Here is a 26,546-nt window from a genome sequence, read left to right as displayed (position 1 = left end):
AGGTTGACATCTTCCCCCTACCGTGTTGGGATGTAAGGAAAGCTGTAGGAGCTATTAGGACACCGATCGCTATACTGTTCATTCAGTCTTATGCCTTAGGGTGACCGAATGGGGTGGTGGCGGGAGAGATGCTTAGCAAACCAATATTCTCGGAGATCAAAAAAAAGATTTGATGAGAATTTGCTGTTTAGCAACCACATTAAGCAAGTAGTGGCGGACGCCGTCTCTGTGATGCACAAGCTTAGGAGGATTGCTTGGAATGACTACGGGCTGTCGGGCTGTCATTTATTCGTGGTGTACATAGGTGACTTCGAAAGTATGACTTCTTATGCTGCATCTGTTTGGACGCGTAGGTTGGAAAGTAATCGAGCACTTATTCAAAATTTAAGAAGTGCCCAGCGCAGGACCTTAATCATACCCACTGGTGTTTTTAAAACAACCTCCTACTAGGCTACCACTGTACTAGGAAAGGCTCTCCTCATTCATTTAGCGGTGAAAGTTCGGGCAGCCATGTGGAGATTGCAAAGAGCTAGAGAGACCGAGATATTTGGGATGCGGTTTCGAACAGACCTTGTACCGGAGTGAAACGGTAATCGTAATGTACCGTTTCTAAAATTTGGAACAGATACCCATCTCTCGCCTGCGGAGGAGACTTTACAGCCTCGCGATGGAAGCATGGCAGCAAGAATGGCTTGCCACGACTAAGGATAGGTCCTTGTATAGATTTATACAGGACTTGGGGGGATGGTACGCCTCTAGTTCGTTTATAAGGGCAACGGGAGCACAAGTGTTCTCCAACCATGCGAATTTTAATCACTATGTGTTTCAGTTCCACCTGGTAGCTGATGAGTTGTGCGCCCGCGGGGAGGTTTAGTCGAACCAACACATGATATTCGACTGTCCAACTCTTGGGGGGGCTAGAACTCAGGCCACCCTGGAACTTAGAGGTCAAGGTGAAAATTGACCACTCATAAGCGACGAGTGAATTTGGCGTGAGCCGCATTGTCGTTCCTTGCTGACGTTGCTTTGTTCAACCGTTATCAGTATTTTAAGGGATATATGACTCCTACCGCTTGCTGTAGAAGCTACCCTAGAGAAATGGCCGGCTATCGGCCAATATAGCTCCAAGCGCTATAATATGGTGAACAGGTACTCTCTGGCGTTCAGTGACCTAGCCGTGGCAGCGAATTGCTGTCTTTGACGGAATAGTTTTATTTATTGATAAGTCATATATTTTAGTATGTAGATGGGGTACGCCTTGCCATTTTAGTAATATATGACAAGTGAGCGGTGGAACACGCAAGCGAGTGGTGTAGGGCACCACGCTTATCCCGCTCACGCAGTTAGGTAAGCGGTAGAAGCTAATTAGGATATTGATGGCTAAACCGTTTCAGGCGCAGTTGCCGTTTGTAACACCGACATTTGGTCTTACGCTTTAGAGCGACCGAATGGGTTGGTGTGGGAGAAATGCCAGACAAACCAATGCTCTTGGAGATACGAGATATGAGCAATAAGAGCTGTTTGAAACGTTAGAAATATTTATATGCAATTTGTGTGGGATACGTGTTACGAAAACTATCGCTAAACGAAGAGTTAATGATATTCGGTTGGCACTTTTTAATCGGCAATATAAAATGCGTGATGTTGGCGAAACATTCGTAAAAAAAAACTGGGTAATTTTGATGCTTCGACTTTGCCACCTTGTCACTCTGAGTAGTATCAACACCTTTTAAGAGCACGTAACGAATATTAGGTTGAATTCACACAAACAAATTCCAGCTGATATTGATCCCAAAGAAAATGGATGGGTGCTCGACGATGAAAATTTTATAAATTTAAGTGGTTTGAAGGACCTCAGCTGCCAGAGTACCTTCGGGAAATTGTACTCGAGAGTAAATCTGATAACGATATTGGTGATTTTGAATGCGAAAGCGATAAAGATGATGAAGGTCTATGCCGTAGGGATTCTAACACTCTAAGCGATGATAATGATAACTCTGTACGCGACGAGGATGAATGGTAATTAAAAAAATATATCTTGAATTTACAGTACCATATTTTTTAAATAAAATTTTCTACTATAATACGACAGTAAAATTTAATCCTTTTAATATTTCCCACTTTGTCAAGAATTTTTTTATTTGTTTGTAGATTCATTTATTCAAGCCGCAGTAAGAACCTATTGTCTTCCATATAGACTAAGAGCGTTTCACAGAAGTCTTTACGTTTTCTCTTGTACCGACTGTAATCGTTATGAAATGCATGCGTCTCTCAACACACGTCAGTCATATGAGGGATCGGAAGTTCTCTGCTAGCGCAATGAGTGGACTTTTTCGGGCTTCGCTGAAAAGCCTCTTGAATTAGTCGTAAATTTTCCTGTGAAGTACGCGGTCATTGTGGACTCTTTCCATTACATAAAACCGATTTTCTTAGCCGATAGTGGACCAATCCTGAAACTCTGTCAAAATGCACGATGAATCGATATTACGGACTGACTATTTTACTAAATTGTAGGACATATATCCCTTCTTTAAGAAACCATGTTGTTTAAGATTTCGGTTAGCGTACGTTTGAGGATTAGTATTGCAGTTTGGTGAGCGGTATTTGAAATTCTAGGACGTGCACTTTCAAATAGTACAAATTTCACTCACTGACCCTACGCGGTTGCACAGTTGTACGGTCCTGAAATCGGTTTATTCTTTTTTTATATACGCTGTATTTACGATTAAAAAATATATATATTTGTCATTGACACAGAATAATTAAAATCGCCAGAAGTAGTATGGGTCTTCTTGGATTTCAGTGGAAATAATATTGCAACCCTAACTTTATCAGCAACTTTTGATAAAAACTACAGAATTTCAGTACTGAATCTAATAGAGAAGTTAATGTGTGTTTATTTGACTTCCTCTATCCATTACTCAAAATTCTACCTGTCGAATTTTAACTGAAAGAAATCGATACATCGATAAATGAAAGGTCAAAATTCCAAAAAAGTAGGTTAATTACCATGAATCATACTAACGATGAGACGATCACATATTACGGTACTGAAATAATTAGAAAGATGAAAAATAAAATTTAGGGCGTCACATTTATAAAACTTCCTGAATTTTTATATTGTTGAATATAAAGTTCACCCCCACGATATCGTTGAATTTATTTATTTTTTTTTTTACAACACATAGTTTGTAGAATTTGTCTTCAGTAGTAAAGTTAAAAAAATTAAAAATCTACATTAAACCTATTAAAAGAAATATTTTTTTGAAATTTTCTTTTAACTTTTAGAGGTCTATACTAAATTAAAGACAATCTATTAGGCATTAATTTCGCTCCGACTTAAAAATATCGAAACAAATTAAAAAGGTTATTTTTCTTTTTAGAGGAGTTATAATAAAACAGTTTTTTTTAAGCAACGGAATCTCATTTTCAAGTACGCGAGAAATCTGTATCTTTATAAAAATTATTTTTAAAAATGTAGATAAATGATATAAACAGATTACTACCACTCATAATTCTGAGGTAAGGCTTACAGTAACGGGGCAATGTATTTTATTTCTTTTTTTTTTACCCAAGGTTTTCCAACAAGCTTAGATGTTGAAATGGAAACAGAAAACAGTTATTATTAATCGATAACAATTCAACAGTAAGTAATATTTATGAAAAATACATTAGTTATCAAAGTCTTGACCACGTTGTATGTCGTATTAAAAAATGTTTCATTTTAGTTATTCGGGAAAAGAATTACAACACAAGTAATTAAGATAATTTATTTATAAAATTAAAAAAGCATATCAAATGTCGGGGCGTTTGGTGAAGAATAAGAGTTGAGCATAATTTTATAAAAATAGCAAAAACCAAAAAAGGTTTTACTTGTTTTTTCGCAACGTTTGAAGTCGGTTAAAAATGCATTACGTAATGGGTTTAAACTATGCTAAACCCATAACAACTAGCCCTACAGTGAAATATGTCACTTCGACATACATCACGTAAATCCAAGATTGGTAATTTACTATCTTATACGAACTATAATTATACATGAATATAAAAAAATCAAAGTTTTTAAAAATTTCTTCTTCCTTTCCGTATAAGTGATTAAAAAGTAAAAGTAACGAAATCAATTTTTTTATAAACTTTTAAAGTAAATAATATATTATTATTTATAAAGCTGAAAAGATGAGTGTGTCCGAAGGTTACATGTAATTTAATAAAAAAAAGGTTAGTCCAAGCGTTTTAAGTTCCGGACTACCCTGAACCAGTAACAGATTTAATAATTATGCTAAACCTTTAATCTAAAATCTTGTTAACCTTAGCGTTAAATTTATGCGTTTAAAACGTTACGTATAAGGACAATAATATTCTTTTCCTTTACCAAATTACTTCCTTTCCTTTAAAAGTGAATAAATAAAAATGTATTTATTTTTTTTTATATATAAATTTTATTGAACTTTTAACCTTATAACATTTTTTAGTACAGTTTTTATTAATTATAATCCTTATGTAATTTTTTAACATATACTAAATTATATTTAAAAATTTACAGCAATTTTTTTTCTTACTATGTTTTATTATTATATAAGGTATTAGTATAAGAAATTTTATGAAATAAAAATAATTAGTACTTTTACATTTATTTACTCAAAGGCAAATTATCTTCCGAAATGTAAAATAAAATAATTAATAAAAATACATTTTTTTTAAAATTCACTAAATTTAACTTTAAAGGACTTCTTTTTGATGTGAAAATTAACTTTAATTTGAAACAAAGATATAAGAACATGTTATTCAAAGTACTGTCCATTGTTAGCTATAACTGTACCATCTTTCTGGTAAAAACGGATCCCTCGTCGGAAAAACGACTCATCTTTTGAGGTTATCAATGAATCGAGCCAATTTTTGATATCTTCAAAAGCACTAAAGTGCTGGTCAGACAGGTGGTTCTGCATTAATCGAAACAAGTGGAAATCAGTAGCAGCAACCTCTGATAAATACGGCGGGTTGGGTATAATATCCACTCCGAGCAGTTCTAGTGTTTCCTTGACCTCAACCTTGTGACCACGCAAAATACAGAGAATGACCACACCCAATACCTTCGAACGATTGATATTCGGCTTTGCTGTTGACTTTGATGGTTGACCAGGCTTGCACCATGAATTTTTGCGCTTGGAATTATGTAATGTATCCATTTTTATCGCCACTGACGATACTATGCAAAAAAACCCTTCCTTATTAGCTGTTGAAACAGCAATGCACAATTGAGAAAGCGCCTTTCGATGCCTTTGGCTTCAATTCGTATGACACCCGATTTGTTTGTTTTTGAACCATAGACTTCAAACGTTTAGAAACAGCCACTTCGGTAACATTTAATGCATCTGCCAATTCTTTAAGTGTCTGGCATTGATTTTAATCCAGCAATGCCTCAAATGTTTCATCTTCAAACTTTTTTCAGTTGGCCTGGGCGCTCCTTGTCTTCCAAATCAAAATTTACACTTTTGAATCGTTTCAACCACAAGTTGAAATTGATGGAGCATAATAGTCATAATAAGCATCAGACAACAAATGAAGACTTTCACATGCCAATTTATTCAAACAGAGCCAAAGAAGGAACGCTTCTCGCAAATTGCATTTGCACAAAACACAATAATTAAATTCGCTTCAACAAAATGACATACTGATTCTTAAGACCTAAAAACAAGGCTTTTATATGCAGCTGACTTTAGTACGAGTCGAAACCATCAGATGCTAATTACGCATTATCTTTTAAATCCTTTATGGTGCTAAGAATTCGGATGAGTTGACTTAGAATAGAGTTCGAGAAATTGAACATGGCAATATCTTATGGCAGGCCAGATGGGGTGAGACAGAGGGTGGGCATTACGCGCATGATCTCTTTCCAAATGTTGCTTTGCGGGACGCCTCTTGGATACACCCTAATAAATATATAACGCAATCTGTTTCTGGCCGTGGTGCTTTTAGGGACAGATTACAGAAATTTAGCCCCGTAGATTCTGGGATGTGTCCTCTGAGTGGACAATTGGATGACACTTACCGTGTTTTTTATGAGTGCTCGAAGTAGGACTTAATGCGGACGGAGACCATCTGTCAGCTTATCTTATCGGGTCTGCGTTGGATATCCGTGTAAAATAGAGGAGCCAGGCCACCATAGAGTACTTTTTCAAAATTTAAGGATTGCCCAGCGCAGAGCCAAAATTGTGTGCACTGGTGTTTTTGAAACAACCTCCTACGAGGCTACCACCGTATTGGGAAAGGCTCTCCCAATCGATTTAGTGGTGAAAGTTTGAGCAGCCATGTGAAAATTGCGAAGAGATCGGGAGGCCGAGGTATTTGGGATGCGGTTTCGAGCCCGGCCAGTACGGGAGCGGAACGGCGATCACATTGCACCGGATCTAAATTTCGTTCAGTTGCCAATCTCCCGCCTGCGTGAGAGGCTGCAGAGCCTCGCGATGATGCATGGCAGCTGGAATGGCACAACACGACTAAGGGAAGATTCTTGTATAAATTTATACAGGATTTGAGGGGATGTTATGCCTCAAGCTCGTTTTCAAGGGCAACGGGTGCCCAGGTGCTCACCAACTATGTTAATTTAAGCCAATATCCGTTTCGGTTCCGCATGGCAACTGATGAGCTGTGCGTGTGTGAGGAGACCCAGTCCAATGAACATTTGATGTTTGACTGCCCTGCTCTTGGGGGGGCCGGAGATCGAGCCACCCTGGAATATAGAGGTGAAGGGGAAAATTGGCCACTCACAAGCGGCTAGTCAATTTGGAGAGAGCCGCATTATCGGACCATGTGGGAGTTCCTTCATGCGGTTGCTTTGTTCAACCGACATCAGTAGATTACCTATGGGGAAAAGACTCCTACCGCACTGCTGTGGGAAGCTAACCTAGAGATATTTATGGCTCCAAGCGCTTTAATATGGTGGACAGTTACTTGCTGGCATTCAGCGACCTAGGCGTGTCAGCGAATTGCTCTCTAGACAAAGTAAATTTTATTTTACGGATGGCATATATATTTTTAGTAGTTGACCGGGTGCGCCTACCCATTTTAGTAAATATATTGCAAGTGAGCGATTAGGACACGTAAGCTGGTGATGTGTGGCACCACGCTTAGTCTCCTCACGCTGTTAGGTAAGCTCTAGGAGCTATTTAGGACACTGGTCGCTAAACTGTTTCGAGGCTCAGTAACAGTTTGTGGCACAGACTTTCGGTCTTATGCTTTAGGGCGACCGAATGAGATGGTGGCGGGAGAAATGCCAAGCAAACCAATAGCTAAATAAACACAATAAGAGATCTGTTGCAATAACTTTCAGTTCTCTTAAGGATTGAGGCTAAAGTAGTCCTTGGATAGTTTTTATCTCGTTACGTGTTACCTCTGAGAAATCTTCTCTTCATCAACATCTAACCTTTCTTTTATGTTAATTCTTTCTTACTCTGTGACTTTCTGAGAGTTTTTTCTAGGCTTTCATTCTAAGTATGCGGGAATCAGTTTTAGTTTCTTCAAAAAATTTGTATTATTTGGTTTGATAAAGGCGGATCTTCTTATAGAACTTCCCTCAGATAGAATTTTATCCACTTTATATAAAAAGAATCAATCCGAAGCTGAAGTATTTATTGTTTCCCCACACCTAATTTCAGACTTCCAACCCCCCCCCCCCTTACAACTTATAATGACAGCTTGTTTTCTTAGTTAAAATAAATCGTACACTCATCTGGCATTGTAAACTTACATTAAGTAAGTTTATTATGTGACTTTCAACTTTAATCAGTTATGTATATACAATGGTATAAATAATAAAGTGGTTTGATGAAGCAGTTACCTGCTACTACAGGTTTAACTAGTTCTATCGTTTCTGTCGAATATTACAGCCAATATTATTTTTATGTAAATTTGTAATGTTTAATCATTAATATTAATTTAGTAAATTATTAGTTAGTGTTATTTATATCTAGACTGTTCATATAACACATAAAAAAATTCGTTTCTTTTGTATGTGTGTATATTTCCACATTTTTCACTTTCGTAAAATAATGATTATATGTTTTGTTTTTTGGCTTTTTTTAAATATTATTAAGCATCGAATTGATTTTAACTAACAAACTTGTTTCAAGGTCTTTTATCCGGTTTTATTAGCAATTATAAAACCCAAGAATGAATGTCAGGTGTTGTATTTTCATTAAATAATACTTCCTATAGACTATTAGTATAATTAATTGAACGTAACTAGAATAATTACGTTAAATTAAAATAATTTTTTAACAATGTTAACTAGAATTAAATAAAACATAAATAGATGAAATGCTCCATACATTAACACTGTAATTGTAACTTGTAAAAATATGTTAATTACTTTTTTTTTTATAAAAATTATAATTCATTTGTGTCGGATTATTATATTATTTGTAAATAAAAATACATGCGTACATTATTATTACCTATTATTTTAACCGTTCAATATTTATTTATTAATTTGTCTTCTTTGTTGAATAATTAGACCGACCTCAGTTTACGCGCTATTCTTCCTACATTTTACAGAATTTTTGTGTTTTATTTCGTGTAGTTAATTTTATAAATACAAGACGACAACAAATAAAACAGTAACCTTCGATGTAATTTGTAAAAGTATTATTTTAAAAATACGATTATTTAACGAGAAATATCATAAAGTTTGTATCTATAACCGTTCCGCGTGCGCATCGTTGTTTACAAGAAAGACATCAACAAGGTAGTCCAGTTTATTCCAAACACATGAAAGTATATCCCGCTCACCTAACAGCGACCTTTGTGATGCATTGTATTGACATTTATAACAACGTTAAGGGGCTTTGTTTTTTTTTTTTATAAAACCCTACAAAATGTACTCAAGGCGTTTCGAGTACTTGAAGCTATCTATAAAAAGAGAGCATCTGCTAAAAAGAATCTAAGTATATGACATCCGATAAATTTATTACGTTAACTTTCATAGATCTTTAATGTGCCATTTCAATTAAAATCAGAGTGATAGAAAGATTTTATTTGACGATTTTTAATCTAGCAAAAAAAATAACGAAAAGAAAAAAATATCACTCTTAGAGAACATTAAAAAATTTTACTTTGAATTTCAGTTTATTAAATGAGAAACGGTTAGGAAATTTATTTATTCTTTACCGATTTAAAAAACAATCATTTAATCTTTTAAACTGTAATCTACTGTAAAGAAATTTAAGAGAAGGGTGTTTGAAAATATAAATAATGAAAAAAATAATTTGAACACCAAACAAACAAAAACTACGATAAGAATTAAGGATGAAGAAACAGATTATATAAAAAAATTTAAAAAACTGGAAGAATTACGTTAAAAATTACCGCTTTGATTCTATACTTATGGAAATAAGATAGCAGTGCAAACTACTGAAGATTTTCTGATTACAATATGAAAAGGAAATACAAAACCGATTAAGTATGCCGACAATCAAGAAGCGATTGCAAAAAGTAAAAAAAAATTATAAACAATAATGAACAGAATGCTGCAGAAAAAAATTACTTTGGAATAAAATAAACGATGAAAACAGAAAATTTATAAAAATTTCATAACAAAATTCAAAGAAAATGTAGAAATGAAGGATAAATAATAGTCGCAAAGATTTTTAAGTATTTAGATCATACTATTGCATGTAATGGATCATGCGTAGAGAAAATAAAACGTAATTACGGTAAGGAAAATTGGCATTCTGTAAAGGAAGGAATCTGTTAACAAACATAGTATGGAATTGAGAAAAAGATTTGTTCAATGATTTATTTTGAGGACAGTATATTTATATTTAAATAGATAGTATATTATACGGTTCCAAAATACAGAAGAAAGAAAGAAAAAATTTATTTGGAAAGTTTACGTTTTGGTGAAGAGAAAAATCTCTTTATTACTATCTCTCTCTTCCACAGCGCGTACGTACACAAATTTTAGCTTTTCTATTTTGTGCGTGTGAAATTTTTATGTTGCGTGAAATTTCCTAATCAAATTAAACCGTATTACCGATTTACAGTTTTCAGTATTACGAGTAATTAAGAAACTTCTATCAGATGTTTTGGTATAGAATGATTAATTACATCGGTGACATGTTATTATTAATAATTCTAACAGCAATGTCTTCTAGTCGATTTTAATCGCTTGACTAATCATTCGAGGGTCATTTTTTTAAATAAGAATCATACCGTTTATAAATAACACAAGCTGACGCTTTAAAGAAAGTCCAAACTGTTCGGGAACTTTTATTTACTTAACGGCTTAGAGCTAACCGTCAGTATCAACGACAGAGTCTATCAAACGTCATTTTTCAGTAACAATTTATTATCCTTTTAAATTATTGATCCCACCGATTGCAAGGAGCGATCGGTAGTAGATAAAGATGAACGGTTCTAGCGCAAAACATCGGATGCATTAAAGAATTATTAAATAAAAGATTCTATTAAATGTCGATTAAATAAATTCGATTAAAGAATCATTTATGTAGACTAATGCTGCTGCTGCGTTACATTATTTTTACTATTTTTCACAATCTTTTACAAAGAGCATTTTCTTGTTTTACAATCTTTTGCAAGCAACATTTTCAGATTCTTTAATGTATCTCTATAGTTATGGCGCATGCGCAACATTATATTTTTATAATAGTACAATATTCATACAATGCATTTTTTATTTTATAGTTATTATGATTTGTAAACGTATATTTTTAGATATGATTATGAAAATAATAAAGCACCAGCCAGATTAGCTTTCTGTGACGTAAATTCGTTTAAAATTTTGGAAAAAGCCTTTAAAAATACTTTAATTACATATTATTATAAAAACATAGATGAAAAAATAAAGATATTTATCGATTTTTAAAAAATATAAAAAACTTCATTTTCAATATTTTAGAATCACACATAAAAACAGATGCTGCAAAATTCAATTTATTGTTGGAATGTACGTACGTATGAAAAAAGTCAGTGACCAAATCGATAGTCAAGATTTGGCTTTTAAAACTACAAATATTCCCATACATAATCGTAATGGTTTAGATCAAGCTACGCAAAAAGCGTTTAAAAAATTAATAGTTGAAGAATCTGAAAAGATAAAGGCAGTGGTAGGGCGTTAATCAGTATTGATGGTTTATTGTTACGTATAAATAAATACGTACGAACCACGTAACCATTACGTGGTTCTTCATACATACGTGTATATTTACCCGATAAAATAAAACAAAGAAAGGCTGTGATTAATATATAAAATAATGATGATGATTTCTGCTTTAAACGGTCGATTCTGTCAAAACATGTAACGACAAGTAATAATCCATAACGATTAGATAATCGATGTATTGTTGATCTACAAGATAAATATGATTTTAGCATGTTAACTTCTACGGTTGAGATAAAAAATATTAAAAAATTTGAAACCTTTTAACTTTTAATTAATAAAGCCTATCTTGAAGATTCTAATTTGGAAAATCACAAGAGCACGATCTTTTAGATCAAATAAACACTAGTTACAATCAGACTGGCATTACTGAATTATGATGACAAAAGAGTAAAATCAATACTATGGCTTGGGGATATTAGAATATTCCATTAGAACTGAAGCGTCTGTATGAAAATTATTAGTTTACATCCCTTTTATTGATATTTTCAATTTCTCTAATTACTCTAATTTTCATAATATAAGTTAGTTTCATTACAAACATTACAACTAGATTTCATTAAAGTTTTTCAACCGTGACACAATGACGATATAACGTTTTATATTTTCATTTTTGACAAAAGCAATACATGTCTGTACAATAAATATAAAAATAATAATAATAGAATAAAATAATAATAAACATCGAATACATGTCTATACTCTATACATGTAAAAATAAAAAAATTATAAAATTAAAAAAAAAGAATTTAATATGAAACAAACACAATTTCATGAAGACTACTACCATTATCCCTTTTTCTAAGTCCTTTAAATATGATACGTACATCTTTAGTTTGATTAATTTTATCTAAATCCAATTGTGTAAATTTATTGCTAAAGTTTCTGGTAAAAATACATCATCAAAACCCGTTGCAATAACCACAAATTACCGTTGCAATAATCGAATAACCAAATTTAACGCTTACAAACTCCATTTTTCGATTTTATACTTTTTATTAAGCTGCATTTCATTGATTTTTCTAAAACTATTATTATTATTTGCACGTTTCAAAATGTAGCTAATTTCAGACATTTTTCAACATCTAAATTAAATTAAATTTTTCGCATGAAAAATGCGAAATTATTTTATTATTGTTAAAAATTTTGTAATTTATAATTTGTAAAAAATGAGCCTAATTGATGTTCGCATGAACAAATAAAATATAACTATTCATATGGTATTTTTGATGACTTTAAGCTAATAATTGATGCATATACTGGTTTTTTAATGTTTCAAAATTATGTAAAGATGGTTAAAAAAATTTAAACATCGGTTTGAAAATAAACAATCTAAAGAATTGATCGATTATTATTCAGAAAACTAATTGGCTGGAAATCCGGTCAACAAAATATTTTATACAAAGTGGATCCAAAAGACAAAAATTCATTAGATTTACTTATTATTATTGATACTTATTTAAAGGAAGAATTAATTTTGAATTTAGCAAGTTTGATATCAAATGATTTTTATGATAAATTTTTTAAAATTATAAAAGATTATTTTATCAAACATTTTAATGAAATTAAAAACAATAATGAACAGTTGCAATTAAAATTGCAAGAGCTTGAAAAAATTGCAGAAAAATTTAAAAAAGAAAAATAATCTTATCCGTCAAAATTTAAAACATAAAATACAAAATGGCAAATTAAAAGTTAAACTAAAGAAACTTAAAACTATGACAGCACCGCATAAAAATTATGAAAATAAAGACAATTGCCTTGCAATTTTAGATAAAAATTAACCAAATGATTACAAGTATTGTGCTATCTGCACCCAGCATGGAAATTTATCAAAGACATTAAATAACCTACCAACCTTTTTCAAACTTCTATCGTTCCATTCTCCGATTCATAGAATGTTATTTTTTTCATTTTCTGGTTATCCCTTCCTTAGCATTCTTCTTTAGCATTCCATAACCTGCCTGTCAACAGATACCACTCCAATATGGTTATACCTTCAGTCCAGCTACTCTGTATCACTGAGCACTCAAGTCCTCTCACCATCGGCAAGGTCTCATGATTCATAGAGGGGGGGTCTATTTATTATAACTGAAATACTAACTGCAATATACTTGTACAAAATATTATTGCTTTAAAAAAAAGTATTTTTGAGAATTGCTACACTGTTTTCATTGATTGTTACTACATGTCTGTTTGCAAAAATTAGCAAATCTAATTTTTTTTCTGTAGGAAAAAAAGTAGCACGACTTAAAAATCAGTTTGAGTTAATCTTAAAACCCAGCAGTTCTTTACTAAAGATAAAAAATTAAAAACCATGTTAAATTTAAAATATCAGCTGGTTTGATAGAGCTGATCTTTGATAATAAAATGATAATCTAAAACAATTTGAAATCGCAAAAAAAAAAACCATTCAAAGATAATAATACTCGTACCAAAAAATTAGAAATCTTGAATTAATATTTATTTCTGTAAAAATAAATAGAGAATCTCTGCTTAAAATACTGAAAGAATTTATATCTATAATGAAACACTTTTCTTTTTCTTTCTTTCTCCTGTTTAGCCTCCGGTAACTACCGTTTAGATAATTCTTCAGAGGATGAATGAGGATGATATGTATGAGTGTAAATGAAGTGTAGGTAGTCTTGTACATTCTCAGTTCGACCATTCCTGAGATGTGTGGTTAATTGAAACCCAACCACCAAAGAACACCGGTATCCACGATCTAGTGTTCAAATCCATGTAAAAATATCTGGCTTTACTAGGACTTGAACACTGTAACTCTCGACTTCCAAATCAGCTGATTTGGGAAGACGCGTTAATCACTAGACCAACCCGGTGGGTTTATAATGAAACACTAAACATTATAAAATAAACATATTCAAAAGTTAAAATTTTAGTTGAATTTCCAAACTCTTTGAAGTAAAAACTATAGTGAGATAAGGTGATTAAGAATAAAATACAAGTACTTAAGAAAAATGAAAATATAAAAATGGGAGAACATCTAAATCTTTAAACGTAACATTTTAGCTCTTGCTGATGATCTAGTAACGTTGGCAAAAGACATCAGAGAGAATGAAAATTCAAGAATTAGAAAGAAAAAGATGCAAACAAAATCAAGCTACAAATTTCATAAAATGGATTCCAACAATAAAAGTAAATCCAAGATATTAAAATTTCAGAATAAGAATCGATCAAAAGAGTCCAAAAGTTTAAATATTTAGGTATAACTACCATGAATGTTTTAGAAAAAGATTAAATAAAACCTAGAATACAAAAAATGAAAGTGGCTTTCATCTTAAAGAAACATAAAATAAAAAATTCTTATTCAAAAACACATAATTGAGATACTACAAAACCATAGTTTTACCAGAAGTGTTGTATAATACAAAAGACCTAACGAATTTGTTAGGAAAACTTTAATAATTATTGGAGAGATTATTTTAAGAAAAATCTATAGCCAAGACTAAAGATAATACTTATAAACAAAGCAAATCCAAAGAAATTTACCAAAATTTTGAAAATCTTACGATTACAAAAGGAACTCAAATTTTATTAAATCGAATGGATGAAATTAAATTAACAAAAGAAATATTTAACTTTTTTTGAAAACGGGAAAACCAAATAAGCTATTTCAAAAAAATTGTAAAACATCTAATATTATTAAATATTTCAAAAGAAATAATTTTTGACGAAATCATTAAGAAAACTAGTGGATGAATCTAAATTTCCAGAGAAGCAGAAACAAATTGGATGGAATGAAGAAAACAGAGAGAAGTAAAGGAAAGGAATGAAAGAACTTTGGAAAAGAAAGAAGTCGGAACAGTGGATTGATGATCTGTAGGAGGCCCAATCACAAACAAAAAAGTAAGGGGAGAAAAAACATTTTCATTAAGGTAAGATAGCATAGACTATTATTATTTAGTAATGGAAGAGAATTATATACCGGTACAAAATGTTTAAACATATATTCTGATCTTAAAATAGATCAACTACATCAATGTGCAGTTTGAATTATTTTTTTTTTTGTTTTAGGGTAGGGGACAGAATTCTTGAATATATATATATATATATATATATGTAATAAAAGCATTATATATTTATATGAATGTGCATGCTTTGAATCACTCATGTGCATGCACACACGCACGCGTGCGCGCACACTCAGTGAAAGAGGATGGAAGGGGTGAGAGAGAGAGTGAGAGAGATAATAAATATATTTATAGTGTTCAAAAAAATATAGTAAGCTTTAAATAGTTTTTCAAACACCACACCCCTTGCCACAATGGGGATAATTAAGAGAAAAATTATATGAAAAGAAGTGGAATTGTGACACATTTTAAAGGGCATCGAAAAACAAACATTTTGGCATAAAAAAGCATCAGGCAATGACAACTTTAACGAAAATGGGGGCCGCTTAATACTTTTAAGTTAGTTTCAGAAGTAGCCTACAGATACAAGTACTGGTAGTCTCATACCTCAAAATATATCATTCTGCAGGCTACTTTTGAAAAACATTAAATGACTGCCATTTTGTTAAAATTACTGTAACCTGATATTTTTATGCCATTTTTTTTTTTTTTTTTATCTTTAACACCCTTTAAAATGATGTGAACCCTACCCTACCCTTTAAAAATTGTTGAGAAGCTCCTAAAGTTCTTGGGGTGCTTCGGGAGTGGTGATCTTATTCTGAACTGCTTTGACAAAGAAGCATTTCTAAATTTTATTTTTCTACGTTTAAGATGTAAAAATTTATTTAAGGGTTTTGGCATACTTTATGAACACTTTAAATATATGATATATTAATTTGTCATTTTAGGTAAAAATGCAAAATTCTGTACTCTACATTATATAGTTTTCAAGTTACAGGTGTCCAAAATGTACAAAAATTATAGTACAGTAAGTGTAAGAAGTAAATTAGTTTAAAAATAGAATGTAATTAAACTTTATTTATAAGAAGTTTTTAAAACCTAAACCTTTGCTTAACCATGATATAATCTATGATACCTTGCAGTATCACCTGGCTTTTTCCATGTATATATTCTTCTATAATGATTTTTAAACTGGATGTTGGCAATTACTAAATTATACTTTGTGCAAAATTGTATAAGTTGGTTCCCTCTTTCATTCCTTTTTCCCAGCCCACATTCACCCACAATATTTCCTTCCTTATCTTTTCCAATGCTTGCATTCCAATTTCCAACTATTATTAAATTATCATCCCCTTTTATGTGTTTAACAGCTGCATCAATTTCTTTGTTTACACACTCAACCTCATCATCATCATGAGTACTTGTAGGCATATCAACATTAACAATCGTTGTTGGCTTAGGTTTTGATTTTATCCTTATTACAATGATTCTATCACTATGCATTTTTAAATACACTACTCTCTTCCCTATCTTCTTGTTCATTATGAAACCTACTCTTGTCTGCCCTTTATTTGAAGCTGAGTTAATTATTTTAAATCACCTGATCAAAAGTCGTTTTCTTCTTCCCACCAAATCTTGGTAATTCCTACTACATCTACATTTATTCTATCCATTTCGCTCTTTAAATTTTCTACCTACCAACCTTTTTTAGACATCTAACATTCCACGCTCCGACTCGTAGAATGTTATTTTTTAATTTTCTGGTGACCCCTTCCTTAGTAGTCCCCACCCGGAGATCCTGACAAGGGACTAGTTTACCTCCGAAATATTTTACCAAGGAAGGCACCTCCAACATTGCTATATGAAACTGCAGAGAGCTACATTTTCTTGGAAAAAAAGCAGCTGTAGTTTTCCATTGCTTTCAGCTGCGCTTGAGTGATGTTGATATGGTCGTTTAAGTCGTCCTAACCTATGCCCTCAATATCTACTGAAAGTACTGCTGCCCTCTTTCAGGAAACTTTCCTTAGTCTGGCTCTCAACAGATACCTCTACAATAAATAATAATATATTCAGAAGATGGGAATTTATACTCAGCCTCTGGAAAGAAAACAGATTTGAAAACTTATTCCTTGGACTTTACCTCAATTGTTTTATAGAATATCAACTAATACCACAAATAACATTACAATCATGCTTGTGAGGCATGATTCTAATACTGTTGAGTGACCCTATACTAATTGCTTGGTAACTGCTTTATAAACCAAGTTCCCAGTATAGAAAGAAAAGAAATTAGGATTCACCCTATCCCCAGTGCTTTTTAATTTCTGTTGAGGAAAAACAATAAACTAACTAAAAGAAAATTTTAAACCAGAGCAACATTATAGGAAAAGAAATGAAACTGTCATGGTATATCAATGACATTTTATTTTGCCAAATCGCAAAAATGATATATCAAATGATAAATTACCAAACAGTATGATAAGGTGAAAATTAAATTTAAAAGTAAACAAAATGGCAGTGAACAGTTACATTTTTTATAAACCAGCAAAGAACAGTATAAGCCTCAGCAGCTGGAGTTCCATAACTCTGGCTGCCAATGGCTTACTACTTGACAGACAACTAAAATTAAGTGGAACATATATATACAAATACAAAAAATATGTAAAAAAAAATATTCGCTTTGAGTAAAATTTTGAGATGTGGAACCCATAAGGTTCATATCTACTAGCCCCCTTGACCGAAATTAAATGTCACTAATTCCCCGTACAAATAAATCATCCTGCCAAAGCAGTCCATCCACCCTGCACACATCAAGAAAAAATAGGCCAAAATACTTCAGAATTTTTCATAATTAAAATTGTATTTTTTTGTTAGAGGAGGTTCATTAAACGTCGAGATCTGTATAAAACCCTAACATGGAAAATTTGACCCAGTTAGCATAATTTTCCTTTAATAATGAAGTGTATAGCTAAATCGGGAAAGTAAACAGATTTTTTAACAGTTTTTTTAAATTTTACATTTTTAAACAATTTTCATCAGTGACCTCAGGCACAAAAATACAATAAAGAGACGGGTAAATATAAAAGTAAAAAAAATAACGTATTAAAAATGATTTAATTTTATAAATTTTTGGCATTCATTATGTATACATTGTTTTAAACATAAGAAAAAATTTATAATCGATTACAGAACCCTTTTTTAAAGATAATAATTATAAAAAACTATTTAACCTATGTCTAACTTTTGTAGTGTCTAACCTTTTGTTCTATGTAGTAAAAATTCTTCAGTGCTGGAGGTACTAAGTATTATGGTGGTATTGGAAGTAACGCTGGTGTTTTTTTTTAGACGATTAATTCAGAATTTAAGCATGGGAACATGATATGAATTATTTATAGCATTTGAAAATTGCCAAAACTGGCCAGAATCTGAACCCAAAAACTTCTAAATGAAAGATGAAAATACTACCATTCTCCCAGGGAAGTTGGCAAGAGCCTCCATTTGAATCAGGTTTTGAAAGATTTTTGTTTACGATGTGTTCAAAGAACATATTATAATTTAAATTATGTTTGTTTACATGTATATTTCATGAAGTAACTTGAAATACATTAAATGCTCAAACATGGAAATAGCATTCTATTAATTGAAGAATGTCAAATAAAATAAGACGGTACTGGCCGAAGCCACGTTTAATAATTTTTTTTATATTATCTGATTTAAATGACTTAGTTGTTCTTGGCATTTATTAATGTTTGATGGTACCAGTAGTAGATTATAATTAAACTTTTATTTAGTTAAAATTTTTACTAAGACATAAAACATATATCGAGTAATAAATAAATACATATATTTTGCCAGGATTTAACTGGGAGTTTTTTAAGCTCACTCCATCATTTGGCCACCAGCATTTACTTGACTTTACAATCTTCAATTTCCAGGAACTTATTCCGCAATACGTTGTGGAATCATCAAATTGTAAGGAGTTGTGATTAGGGTATCATCTTATTCAGATTACTTCCAAGATTATTCTACTTCCATCACATCTTCAGAAAAAATGTAATATTGGTTTTGTAACTCCCAGAACAGATGAATGTTCAACTTGTCTTTCTTTAAAAGAAAGAATTAAAAGAGCTCTACCTAAATGAAAAGAAAAATTTATTTTGTGAAAAGAGAGCTCATTATTTAAATCTAAAATCTTTACTTTACTTTACTTTACTTTACTTTACTTTAACAGTTTACTTTACTTTAAAACAGTTTACTTTTAGAAAAGTGTGAGAACTTTATATAACACTGTCCTTTGATTGCCAAGAAAACCAGATCCTTCCTTGTGTAAGTGATCAGAGTGCCTGTTACTCAAGGCAGATTTAAATAAACAATTTAACAGTGGTGGTAGATAATTCTAGAGCTCTGCAAACCTAAAACAATGTTTTCATTTATTACTGGAAGAGAGCAAATACTCAAAAGGTTCAATGAAATTGGAACAGGTGTATACCATTATTTATTAAGCCTCCATGTTACAGCTGAACACGTTACAATACATCACCTGGTATGAGATGGTTGTGGAGGCCAAAATAAAAACTATTATGAGTATCATATCAGTCTGGTTATTAAACTATGAATCTGCAACGTTACAAACAGTGGAATACTTTTTCCCTGCATGGGCCATTCATTTTACCATCAAATTGTGTATTCACCCTGATTGAAAAGGAAAATTAAAAAAATCAACAGATCCTTTCTTACATCAAAATTATTATGTAGAAATCTTTTCAAAATGTGGACTGTAGTCAATTTATGTCATAAAGTTTACGATTGGAAAAAAGAAATCAACAAAATTCAGAAGAAGCCCAATTAGTCGCATTTTTGTTTTAAGCCAATGAAACAATCTTATTTTAAAAGAAATGTGAATAAAGACAATGTACTAATTAAAGGAAGGTTACATTATTTTTTTAATGGTGGTAAATTCAGATTTATTTGTAAAAATGGATGTACCATCATGAATTTGAAGCCAACAAAAGAAATCAGGAGTGAAATATAGACTTTCTCTATTCAAAATTAGGGATGTAATGAAATTGCTCAAAAAACATTTTGGGGATGAAAGGAAGACACTGGAATTGTTAACTTTTCTTCTAACTCTTTCCTGGTGTTGTATTCTGTCCTGACTACATTTATTTACTATATTCACATAAATATTTACAAACCACTATTATGTTATATGTTTATTCTATTTAACTCTTAAAATTTCTCTTTTTAGTGATGATGCTCTAATCAAGGTTTCTCCACAGTTCCACTGATATTTCCCATCAAATACTTAACAGCTCCTTTTTGATACATAGAAGCAGTCCTTGTTATATTCCTGGCATGGCCTGTACCGATCTGAATAAAATAATTTACTATATACTAATAAAATTACTATGGTAAATTGGTTTTATGTAAATTTATTAGGATATACTTGAAGTAATTCAGTAATCAGTGTTTCTTAACACATAGTAATCAAAGAGTGGATAATTATAAGAATTTTTTTTAGTATAGTTTCTACGAGATTGTTTAATTTAATCTACTCTTCCTTGAGAAATTTAATTTGTTAAATAGTTTACGTAGTAAATTTTTTATTAAGAAATTTAAATAATAATTAAATATTATTACAAGTAAGGGTACCTACCCTTACAAGTAAGGGTAGGTCCTTTTATAGATTTATTCAGAATGGTACACCTCTAGTTTGTTTTTAAGGACAACAGGAGCCCAAGCGCTCTCCAACCACGCTATTAAAGACTTCCTCAGTCATTCCTATTCTAATTTTTGGTTCATTTTCACTGATACAATTTTCTGATTAACATGAACTGTTTTTATTTGTACATTTCTTCCTTCTTTTGAGCAGACATTCATTGGATTTATTGTCTTCTATACTCATTACTCTAGTTTTCCTGACGTTCATTTTCATTAAATATTCATTTTCTTAAATATTGTCTTTTAACTTTGAAATCATCCGTCACATATATTGTGCTTTCTGTCAAAAAAAAATTGTATGTCATCTATGAATTATATAAAAATCGTCCTCCTTCCTCCTATACTGATTCCTTCATATTCTTGTAGAACATATTTGGTCATATCTTAAATAAGGTTGTCTTACTTCTGTTTCTACACCAGACCACTCTGAACACCTTAGAAGGTAATTAAAACAATGGAGAATATATCCATATAATATAAACTTATATAATGTGCAACACATTATAGTTTCTATGCTCGAGTATGAGCCATAAAAAAATTTTACAATATAGTAATTTGGTAATTAATCGTTTTTACAATATGATTCAAAAATTAATATAATATTTTATTTCAATAGCATAATTACAACAAAAAATTACACGATTTTATTCAGTAATATATATATGTCATTATATATTTTTTTAAATATAAAATAGGTTCATGTCTGTATTGAGATTGAGATTTGTATTTTATATTTAAAATTTGTATAACAAAAAAATTGTTTTTAAACTTTATACACTTATAACACAATTGTAAAAGCAAAGAATTATTAATGCAGAAAAAATAATATTACTGATGTAGGGCCAAAATTAAAAAGATTAAACTAAAGAAAATTTAACCCATGTTAAAACACTTGTATTACAAATATTGTAATCCATCAGAATGTTTAAAAAAACAATAATAATAAAGAATGAAAGAATTAGCTGAAATACTATACATAAAATTCATTTTGTATGGTAAGCCTGTGTGTAGTATTTATGGAACCGAATAAAATTGTTCAATGCAGACACCAAACCAATGCTGTTTCTTACAAACTGAGCAGAAGGATGTTACCAAGTTTTGAATTTGTTTTAACATATCTTACACTTTTTCTTTTTTTTTACATGCTAAATCAATAGAGTTACATTTTTTTCATGAATTAAATATACTAGATATAATAAATTACAGTGGGTTTAGGATCGGTAAATTACGAGTGTAAAAATGTTTTATTTACTTTATCAGAAACTTCATTATGGTAATAGTCGAGATAATCTGTATTGTGGTTGATCAATACTTCATGTTCTCAATAGTTTCACGTGTAAGTCCTTAAGTATAATAAAAAAAAAGGGTTTGCGAGTGGTTGGATACGGTTTTAGTAGCACTCAGATTCGCGATCGGTCAAAGAAATTACATATTGTGATCGGTTAACGTTTTGTGCATTCCGATCGGTTTAGTATCTTTACGTGTTGAGGTTATTTATAAAATTAGTAACCGGTTGAAATTCAGCGCGTTCTAATAGGTCAGTTCCTTTCCTACCTGTGTTTGGTCTAAATATATAATGTTTTCCCATTAGAAAAATATTTTCTTACTTGTGATCGGTAAAGAAATGTTGTATTCTCATTTGTTGGAAATCAGTGTAATCTGGGTTTCTTTAACATATCAGTAATAGGTTATTCGAAAGTGTTTCGTGTCGGGGCGATGAAACATTGAGGAATTTTTAACGCCCTGGCATGAATGTGCTCCGTCATCGGGTAATATTTATCGGTTTCAGTTTCTGAGAATTAAAATCAATTATCGTAGTCGGGTCATGTTTCAATCTGTGTATACATATAAATAGACTGTTATAAAGCAACAAAATTCTCGATACAATAGGAAGTAGAACTTGTAAAAATTGGATTTCGAGTGTAACCATTGCTCAGTTAAGTGGTCACTAGTGTCATTACGCTTCTCGTCCAGAAAGTTACCTCAAACAGTTCATATGTATTCCAAACCTTTAAGTTATTATTTTGAGCTTGTAGCGAAAGTAAATTTAGAACAGTGCCGATATAAATATTTAAGATGGAAAAGCTACAATATCTATCGAATCGGTCATGGATTCATCCTTGTAGATGAAGATTATAGTAAAAGTTAAACATCAAATAAAAATGTGACCGATAAACTAATTAAGACCAATGAGTCTTAACAGCTAACACATGAAACTTTTGTTAATTATTGTAGCCTTGGTCTTGGAAAATTTTATGATTTATTTCCTCTTCTGGATGATGGTGCGTAAATCGATGGAACTGAATATGTAACTAGCTAATAATTAAAATAAATAAATTATATATAAATACCTAAAGTCAGTACTTTATTATTAGCGTAATGGATTATTATTCTACGTATTATGAATAAGGAAAATAATGCATTTTTATATTCATTAATATATGTCATTCAAGCAGGTTATTAAAAAGTTAAATTTAAATAACACGATAGAGGATAAAGTATTATTAAAAAAGGAAATATGTAACTACATGAAAAAAATAATATAATTTTTATAATACTTTGAAACGATCAGAAATTATAGAGTGGCGCACGAAATGATCTGATATTTGGTTTTGCTAAAAAATATTTATTTGAATAGCTATACAGAACAGTGTGTTTACTATATATCTGATGATTATATTCTGCTTATCGCATGTTCAATATGACCACCATCACGTCTAGCAACTTAACTCCGATGTTAATAACTCGACGACACATATCCTCGGTCTTGAAAAACTGAGGCGATACATGGAGGGAGAAGTGCGGCCCGAGCAATTTGGGTTCAGGGAGGGTCACTCAACCACCCTCCAACTGGTAAAAATAATAGACGACCTTGTCGGAGGCCTGAACAGGAAACGGGTGACTGCAGCCGTTTTTCTGGATGTGGCCAAGGCCTTTGACAAAGTTTGGCATAGCGGGCTGCTTTATAAGCTAGCGCGATCGGCGATCCCCTACCGCTATGTCAGACTGATGCGGTCATATCTGCTAGACCGACATTTTGTCGTGCGCGTAGGGGAAACGATTTCCTCCACCAGAGAAATAGCCGCTGGGGTTCCCCAAGGAGCAGTACTTTCCCCGTTCTTGTACACTTTGTACGTGAACGATATGCCGCTGTCGGAAGGGGTCAAAACCGCCCTTTACGCAGACGACACGGCATATTTCTACGAATCCGCAAATGTGGATTACGCGGTCCGGAGGCTCCAAAGGCAGCTGGACTTAGTGGAACCGTGGCTCGACATGTGGAGAATCAGGGTCAACGGTGAAAAATCGGTGGCCGTGATGTTCACATGCAAGACACGAAAACCGACCAGAGAGCTGGAAATCTCAGGGGAGAAAATCCCTTTTGAGAAAACAGTTAAGTACCTGGGGGTGGTGTTGGACAGGCGGCTTACCTTCGGCGAACATGTAAATTATGCGACCCGGAGGGCTAAGGCCGCCAGAGCCTCACTATACCCAGTGCTGAACTGTGCCAGCCCATACCCACTGGCAACTAAGCTTCTCATTTTTCGGCTGTACGTACTGCCGATTCTAACATATGCTTACCCGGCATGGGGGGCAATGTTGAGCTCCTCGCTTCAAAAGAAGATCGAGGCCGTCCAAAACATCGCGTTGCGGACGATCTTTGGAGCTCCGTGGTTCGTCAGGAACGCCACTCTCCGATCTGATGCGAGATTTCAATCCGTGTCCGAGGTGGGGGTGGCGCAGGCGCGCAGACTGTTCGGGAGAGCGGCTGTGTCCGAACATAGTCATCTTCGGGACATCTGCAGAGAGGACCCAACTCCGACAGTTGTAAGGAAGCGGCCTCACGCCGTACTGGACGAACCACCGTGATGGTGCGGTGCGGTAGCCGAAAATCGACAAACCAGGCTTAGGGGCCTCCATATCGCATGAGCCATAAACGGAATAGTGCGTCAGACGCGTTTCCGGGGTCGCGAGTGAAATTTTTTTTTTTTTTTTTTTTTTTTTCGCGAGTTATATAGTTTGAAGACTTCAAATACGGTAAGTCGCGCACAAAACAAAAACGCGGTCTAAAAAAAAAGAAAAAACGCGGTTTTTTTTTTTTTTTTTTTTTTTTTTCTTTTTCTCGCGTGTGTTTTGTTCTATTTCTCTAGTTTCAGAAACGGGAGAAACGTGGATGTGGAACGACGCGTCGTGCCGTCTCATCCTGCCAGTCGAAAGGAAAGTAAAAATTAAATTTTTTTTTTTTTTTTTTTTTTTTTTTTTTTTTCTCGTGTGTGTGTCTGCTTCTTTTGTTGCAGATGCCAACAGCCACCACAAAAACAAATGGTTTCTTCACTGCGGCCACGCGGTCCCCCCAACCCCTTCTCAGACACACGCGTGTCTGAAGGTTAATAATTACGTGGAAAGAATAATTACTGTTTACTTCTTTCCAGAAAATCGCCGCCCCAAAACCGCGATCGCGAATAGGTATCACCATCTGTAAGTTAAACTTACAGTAAGATAAAATAACCCAGCAATTGCGACTCCTCCGGAAAAGGGGACACATTGCTCCCTCCTTATAGCTAGTGCCCCGTTGTGGCGTATTCCTGCTAGCCTATTAAAGAGTTAGCACCGAAAGGACTTCAGTGGACGGTCTGAAGGGGAATTACGTCGGGAGGACAGGCTTTATAAGCCTAGCCTTCCGCGGTCGGCCCATGAAATGGGTTCGATAACGCTGGTTTAACAACGGATTGGAATGCAATTAAATCCGTCTTAAATTCACTAAAATAATAATAGACAAAACTTGAAAAATTAGATCCGAGATTAAAAAAAAATAACCCTTTTAAAAAACAAGCCCGATTAGAAAGATCCAGCAGCAAGGGACTCTGTCCAGGTTCTGCGATAAAGTAGGGAGTAATAGACTCCTGCCAACTTTGCATTCCATTCCATATCCTCGGTTATCTCGTTGCAAGCCTCGATAATCAGTTCCATCCCTGTATGAGGATGTTTAGGGGAAATGTTTTCCTTTAGAAATACCCAAAGAAAATATCACACGGATTCAAATCATGACTGTTCGGTGGCCAGTTCTATTCACACGCATAACGATTAGGAAATCGGTTTGAAATCACATTTGCGTTAAAGGTTTCATTCAAAACGTCTAAAATAACATTACCTGTGTGCGGTCTGGATCCATGCTGCATGAACCACTCGTTTTCTAATCGAAATCCTTTTGCAAGAACCTGAGGAAAAAAATTATTATGCGTAATAATTTTGCTGCGGCATGATTAGATAACGTTCACTGTTCACCGTCTGTTCAAAAAAGAATGCTCCTATTACCCCGTGACTTGAGATAACATCCCAAACCGTAATTCATGGAGCGTGATGCACCTTTTCATGAAGCACTTGTAGATTTTCGGAAGCCCAAAAACGCACTTTTGTTTATTAACGACCCCGTCTAGGTGAAAATGCGCCTCATTTGAAAACTTCGGTTCACAGCCCGTTCGCGAATATTTAGGCATCACGGATACAAATACAAATCGGTTTTTAAAATTCGCTGCACAGATCGTCTAGAAATCATAAATTTTGCCCTGACAGTTTCGACATTCTGTGGAGAACGAACATCGGCAGGCCGTTCACGCTTACTGAATCATCACTATTCATTTTTTCGTAAAGTCGACGAGGGCGACCACCGAGTTTTAAAATGTGTACGAAACCTTCTTTGTGTAAGCACCACGATTTTCGTTTCATTAAAAAACAACACGATCTTTATGCGCTGTGCAACAGACAATCTTCCTTTG

The 26,546-nt window shown here is 33.0% G+C and overlaps 1 protein-coding gene across 1 annotated transcript in view; it reads right to left on the bottom strand.

Annotated features, from left to right (window-relative positions):
* The window catches only part of LOC142329523 (lipase 3-like), a 76,535-nt gene extending 71,349 nt beyond the window's left edge, over positions 1–5,186 (bottom strand). The window contains exon 1 of the mRNA XM_075374197.1: positions 5,091–5,186. Within this exon, the coding sequence (XP_075230312.1) occupies positions 5,091–5,186 (96 nt within the window). The remainder of the gene's footprint in view (positions 1–5,090) is intronic.
* Between the last annotated feature and the right edge of the window lie 21,360 nt (positions 5,187–26,546).

Source organism: Lycorma delicatula, chromosome 8 (genome assembly GCF_047948215.1).
Source record: "Lycorma delicatula isolate Av1 chromosome 8, ASM4794821v1, whole genome shotgun sequence".
In the NCBI taxonomy this organism is placed as follows: Eukaryota; Metazoa; Arthropoda; class Insecta; order Hemiptera; family Fulgoridae; genus Lycorma; species Lycorma delicatula.
This window is presented reverse-complemented; position numbering and strand designations above follow the sequence as displayed.